Source organism: Nanorana parkeri, unplaced genomic scaffold (assembly GCF_000935625.1).
Source record: "Nanorana parkeri isolate BGI_ZX_2015 unplaced genomic scaffold, ASM93562v1 scaffold143, whole genome shotgun sequence".
NCBI lineage: Eukaryota > Metazoa > Chordata > Amphibia > Anura > Dicroglossidae > Nanorana > Nanorana parkeri.
The window spans coordinates 613,309-620,469 of NW_017306411.1; the positions used below are offsets into that span (position 1 = coordinate 613,309).

Sequence of the window (7,161 nt, forward strand, 5' to 3'; positions counted from 1 at the left end):
ACAAATACATCGCCCAGCAAAGTATTTTTTGACATTTGTGCCCAAGCAATTACAGTCATCATGTTTGTGAACAGCTAACTCCCTCAGCCCCGGTTCCCTAAACATCCTGTCCAGTACAAGATCTCAAGGGAGTAGTCAGTCTAATAGCTTGGAGAAAGGAAGAGGGAGTAGGGGGGACAGAGGACGGGATTGCCTTGCTATGTCTGTGCCTTTGTAGAGACACACACCACTTACTAGCACAAACAAGGGTGGCTCCATAGGACCCTGCAAGGGAAAGGAGCCACCCCAAAACAAGATGTCAGGGCCAGTGCTCAGGGGACCAGCTGATTCTGCAGGAAACTAAAAATGTTTAAAAATGAAGGGGCAGCATTTATTGTAAGTGATTTCATCAGCATTGGAAATAGCTTAAAAACATTTTGACTTTATTATCACTTTAAGCAACATCAGTTTTTCCTACTGTTTCTATTTGATCGCACTAATGCTAATATAAAAGAACCGATAGAATACCATTAGATGTAAATAAGGTGCAGTATCAGGTATACCTTATACAGTAGGACGGCACATGAACACATTGTTGTTCTGGTTCTATAGTAAGCGAAAAGCAGCAGCAGCGTTGCACAATGGTTTGGTCTTCAGCGCAGGTGAAGGTTCCATTTAGCATGGTAAAACCATTAGATTTATATAGGATTTACTTTTTGAGTATAGAACCAGAAGTAAGACAGTCCAGTTCATGAATACTATTACAAAGTTTCATACAATTTAGTCATCATAAACCTTGTAATGTCATAGATATTTGTACAAGATAATACATTTCTTTAACTGAAAGTTTTAGTGTTCGGATTAGTGGCTCTTCTTGAATGGCACATTACAAAACACAAAAATGCCCATTTCCAGTTGGCTGCTGTGACAATGCAAACAGCACTAAATGTCCTACAGTGTATATTGCTAATACGTTTAAGCTGTAAACAAAAAGATTGGTTGTTCACAGTTAATTTGTTCCTTATGGAATTCCGAGGTGGTTCCACAAAAAACAACCTTCAACCCCATAAAACTAGTGAATCAGTGCAAGTGGACCAAGTGCAAACTGTCATCATAGAGAACCCATCAACAGAAGTGATCCAGTTATCTTGGACAAAAAGTTAAAAAAACAAACTTGATGGACCGCATGGTCTTTTTCTGCTGTCACTCTTCTAAATTTATATGTCCTCTTGTTAGCATGACAACCAGCAGAACTTCAACACACAGTAGTTAACGCCACATAGTTAAAATAAGAAAGTTGGCTCTTTATATCCAAAAAGTTTGAAGTCTCCTTCATATCTCTCATAAAGGCGTCGGATGTCTCTCTTTGATACCTTAGAGAAATAATGTTCCACTTTTGTCTTGTTGTAACGTGTGATTCCTGGAGGTATAGGGGGATAGGATACCAGCCTATCTATACCTGCTTCTTTCAGGATGTATGGAGCATCTTCCTCAAGAGTCTCATGATGTCCAATCACATTGTAATTAATTTCACATGGTGCACAAAGTTCTACATATGTTACCCAGTGTATTATATGATCCCCAAACTGGAGATCTAGAAACTTGCGATTTGGGTCCCCCAAGTATCGTACAAAGTCTTGAAACTGTAGACCCCCCATGGTCTCTGAACGATCCTTCCTGTACTTGCGGATAATGACAGGAGCTATGTTGTGCTTGTACCATGGCTCAAAACGAGGGTTATGTACGAACTTATCCTTGTAGGCCGAAATAAGCCGCTCAAATGGATCGCGGACAATAAAAAATTTGAAATATGAATTCAATCTAAAATCAGTAGGGAATAAGGAAAAAATTACAACATAAGAAGTAGTCATTAGGTTATTATAGCAGCTAAATACTATATTGTCAGAGAACTCTTCACACATTAACAAAGTAATGCACCAGTTTAACATCTTGGCATCCTAATAAAATCATATTAAAGTCAAGCCTTCAAGAAAACAATGCACAGACTGCATTACTGACCTCTATCTGCTAGTTGACAGGCCACCATGATGATGCTTTGGATTTAACACTCCCTGAGGCACGGACCAGGAATCTAAATCATGAGCTAGGACTATCTCCTGACTTTATTAGATTAATACTTGCTCCGTGTCAGCAACTCAAAGGTCTGAACCCAAAGGATCATCATGTATGCAAGGCAACTAGCTTTTCTTCAAAATGTCTGAAGTAGTAACTGTTATTGCATACAGCAACCGTAATCATTAGAACAGTAAATAGAGGAAGAATGAAATGGAGAATTTCATAGTTTGCTTTTGTATAATGTTACTTCTTCAGGCACGTTGATAAGGCACTCAGAAGTTAAATGAGCCTTTTTAATGAAGCACAGGAGTAATGTGCAAAGTGAAGTAACCCCTTAAAGTGACTCTGTTATGAGAGAAGCATCAGGACTGCCACTGTAGGCCTCCTTCTGAAAATGCTTGATGCCTGGCTGTCTGACTTCAGTATGTCTTAGTTTCCTGACGACCTGGAACAAACATGCTGTAAGGGTCAGAAAAGTGCCCGAATTACTTTTCTATATACTTATTCTGGCCAGCAACTCAGGCAACCATGACGACATAGAATCAGGATGATAGCCAAGGAATTATCATTCAGTAATGACAGCCTCCATTAATCTCTCATTAAAAGGTCCCTTTAACACAATGCAGGGATAATTTTTTACTGATCTGAAAGCTGAATGGTTGCCTTGGATTCCTGCAATGTGTACACCATCATAGTTCTTTGCAATGCTTTTATGGATAAGTTTCTATGTACAATAAAAAAGTACAATAATGAGCGTATGCAAAGTGAGTAGCTTCAGGCTTAACAGAGATGCACAGAACACAGCTAATGTCAGAGAGGGCTGCAAACAATACTAAAATCTAACGCTACACCACAAGCAACAGGGGGCAGCAGCTCTTCATGTGTAGCTTTTTTTTTATACACAAGAAGGTGGAAATTTAAATATACATCAATACTAAGAAGCTAATACATTTAAGAAAAAAACGACGCATGGAACCATTTACTTAAACGTTTTTGTCACAAATTATATTTTATTCAGTTCTACAGCCACAGCATGGTGCGCGACAATTGTACTGCATCATACCACGCTGTGCTGAAAAAAAGGTACTGCACGCGATGCGGTGGTGTGAACAGAGGAACTTTTCAGTGTGTTGGGGTGTTCCGTTTCTACCTCACTTTCTGTTCTGTTTGACAATCGCCATCAGGACAGGAAATGAGAAACCTCCCTAACATGGACACAAAAAGTAATTTTATCCTTATAGGTCCTAACCCTTTCTTTACTTTTTTTTTGCTTCCCCATGTGCCCATTGGAGAAATTTCCCGTCACTTCTTGTGTAGTAACATGCCATTTTTACTTAAACTCCAACTGAACTTTAAGTTTAAATTAACCAAATACAAACCAGATGCATCACAACATAAAAGGTGATCAAAGTTCATTTTCTTTTTAAAGCAGCCACAGCCTGAGTAGAATAGCCTGTCCCCTGCCAGTGGGAACCTTGCTCTGTGTGGAAGCAGTGGTCTCATTGCAGAGGTGTGACAGGCCCCCTACAGAGCTAGACCTATAGCTCTGCAATCAGCAAGGTTCATGCTCCCTTGCTGATTGGAGAGCTCTATCTCAGCAACAGCTGATCCGGTGAGTGCATTCCCTTGAGGGGATTTTTTCCTCGAATAATTATTTATCCACACTTGACACATTTTTTCATAATTTACCACAGGTTTAATAATAATATTTTCATATATATATCTTGTACATATATTTTTCACACATTTTTTACATATCATTGATATTTCACAATGGATTGTGAAATAAATAGATGTTATTGATTTTTTGAGATACATCCTTTATTGATTTTTCGAGATACATCTTTTATAGTTTATATACTCTTCAATTGTATGCTTCAAACCTTTGATCTTAACGTTTTGATTTCTCATATATTCATCAATGAAGGACGGTTAGCGCTGTACCATTTAAACACATCCTATACTAGTGGCCGAGTGCCTTAGTCCAGCAGCTTCCCGTACCCTTCTATAATAATAATAATTTTCTAAAAAAATCATAAGAATTTTTTGGTTCTGGGTTTAGATTTATCCATTTATTATTTTACTCTCCATTAGCGCAAGTTCTTGCAATTATAAATACAGACTAATGATTTCAGGACAGTGGTGGAGCGCCAGAGCCAGGTCCCAGCTGCAACTGCTACAACCCTGTTAGTTCTCATGAAAATGCCAAGAAAACGGCACTGGTATCGGCACACATTGGTACTCGAAAAGTATCGGTGCATCCCTAGCACACAGACAGTGAAATATTTACCTTTTTGTCAGCAACGTTCAACTGACATCACTTGCAGAGCATGTATTGTGTATGCACACCCCAATTGCTACTGATGCTATTCTCCCAAGATCCACGGATATTATCATTAGGGATGCACCGATATAATCGGCCGAAAATTGCACTTTTAGCATAATGCCCAATAGAGCCATGTTTCGGCCGATACATCGGCGCATCCCTGGTTTCTTTGCTCCCCGCTGGGCGCTGCTCTGTGTCCCAGCTGGGAGAAAAGAAAGTGACAGCCGGCCGAGCGCTGCAGGACGAGAGCGCTGTGAGCGGCCGGCGTCTCTCCTCCCACACCGCTCAGCCGCCTATCACAGTCCGGCAAAGCGGTGGGTGGGCGGAGACAGCCAGCGCTGTCACAGGAGGCTGAGCTCTCCTCCCACAGCGCTCAGCCGCCTATCACAGTCCGGCAGAGCGTTGTGTGGGCGGGTACAGCCAGCGCTGTCACAGGAGGCTGAGCTCACCTCCCTGCTGCGCTCGATCAGCCTCCTGTGACAGCGTGTCAGAGAGGAGAGCGAGCACAAACAGAGCTGAGTGTTTGTAGATAATTGAGGACATGGTATGTTAACTATTTCCTCAATTATGAATGAATGGGAGTGATCTGCATCACCTGATGTTCATTCATAGTTGTAGGTATAGTAAACATACCATGTCCTCATGTTATCAATGAACAGGAACACTCATTCCTGTTCATTGATAACAGGGGCTGCAGAAAAAGAGACTTTTGTGCCCTAAATCTCTTTTTCTATTTTAAAAGGGAAACATCAGGGGTTTAGACCCCCAATATTTCCCCCGAAGCCCCTAAAAGCAATGTAAAAAATTAAAATATTTAACATCCATGCTCCATGTGTGGTAAGTTTATTTTATTTTGGCTATAAAAAATTATCTCAGGTGTCTGGTGTGATCTAAAGTTTTCATCAAATCTTTTGATCGTTGTCTGTGCAAAAAGTATTAACGAGACAAGTATCATCCAATGGCTGCAGAAACTTATACTGTGGAATGGTTATTCACTGCACCCAAATTTGAATAGAAATGGCATCATATAATGATTACACACTCAAATAACGTACATTAAAAACTATACAAATGATTTATTACAATACTTAAGGATCATACCGTTCATGCACATCAGACATACTGTATGAAGATAGCCTAGGCAGACCATTCTTGTCATGGTCATGAACAATACTTTCTGGAATATCCTCGATTGAAGGAAATGCCCCTGAAAGAAAAAGCAAATTAACTATGTATTTTTTTCAAACAAAATTATATTGGCTACCCTTAACCAGAAAACACCAATTTTGCCTAATGTTTTATACAGTCAGGCATGCTCACATTACTCAAATAGACTCTCACTCCTACTGACCCAACCATATTTTGTCCAAAAATTATAGTTAAGTTACAGCACAATATTTGATGCAAAAAATAGCCAAAACAGGACTATTGTCTGTGGACAAATTAGTAAGAGACACTGTAGGAGCACTGACTCCACAGGAACAAGGATCAGGTGAGTATATCTTCTTTATTCCGGCCCCTAAAGAAAAACATGCAGTTTAATTACATGCCGTTGTTAAACAGCTGGACAGCGGCTTCATGGATGAGGGTGGGCTTTTTTAAACGACCCTTCGTGGCGCGCATGAGCGGGAAATCAGCTTTGGCTGATCATCTCTAAGCGTTCTGTAGAGATGCCTTATCGCTTGTAATACGAGTGCGGGTCCCCCTCTGTCGCAGCCACCGCTGGCGATCTCGAGCTCTTCTGGTGCCCGGTGTGAGTGCGGGACCAGCACAGCAATCTCCCTTTGATCTCCTCCTCGTTGTTGGAATGCAGGAAGTGATGTACACTGAGTGGCCAGATTATTATGACCACCTGACGTTAGTAGGCAAATTAGCTATAATTTTGCGCTGAAGTTGCTAGAGGGCCAGACCATTCTAAATAGGGAAGCAGGTTGTTTAACATGACAGTAGAAGTTATTTTTTTTCTGAAGATATGGGTAAATAACGCGATTTAACAGCCTTTGAACGTGGGATGATTGTTGGGGCTCGGATCCATGGAGCGAATATCAGCAAAACAGCAGAATTCTGTAAATGTTCAAGAGGGGCTCATTGTTAAAGTGTTTAAAGACTGGACAGTCAGCCGAAAATCTGGGTCTGAACATGCGAATTGTGGCCATCAGCGACTAGTCAATGTAGGGCAGAACGGAGAGTGGCAAGACTGGTACAAGACAACAGAAGGGCAACAGTGCAGCAAATTACTGCAGATCTTAAATCAGGGATCCTCTCAAATGATCTCTGAACGCACTTTTCGCCGTACACTGCATCGCATGGGATATGGAAGCCTGAAGGCATGTTCGAACACCTTTGCTGTCTGCAGTTAACAAGATAAAACGTCTCCAATTCACACAGGAACACAAGGATTGGACAGTCGAGCATTGGAAAAAAGTCATGTGGTCTGATGAATCACGTTTCCAGTTGCATCATGCAGATGGCAGAGTGAGAATTTGGCGGAAACAGCATGAAAGCATGCACCCCACATGCATGGGTACAACCCTTCAAGCTAGTGGGGGCAGTGTTATGGTTTGGGGCATGCTTTCCTGGCATGATTTGGGCCCTTTAATTTGTGTGGAACAATGTCTGAGTAGCACAACATACCAAAGTATCGTTGCTGATCAAGTTCATCCTATCATGGTGATGGCGTATCCCAATGGAGATGGCTTATTCCAACAACACAATGCGCCATGCCACGGTGCTCATATTGTGCAGGAGTGGTTTCAAGAACATGAGGGAGACTTTACCTT

The 7,161-nt window shown here is 41.2% G+C and overlaps 1 protein-coding gene across 1 annotated transcript in view; it reads right to left on the bottom strand.

Moving 5' to 3' along the window:
- Positions 1-1,154: 1,154 nt before the first annotated feature.
- Positions 1,155-7,161, bottom strand: part of CHST10 (carbohydrate sulfotransferase 10) — a 42,480-nt gene continuing 36,473 nt past the window's right edge. Inside the window, exon 6 of the mRNA XM_018554127.1 lies at positions 1,155-1,800. Coding sequence (XP_018409629.1) covers positions 1,263-1,800 — 538 coding nt within the window. The 3' untranslated portion in view covers positions 1,155-1,262. The remainder of the gene's footprint in view (positions 1,801-7,161) is intronic.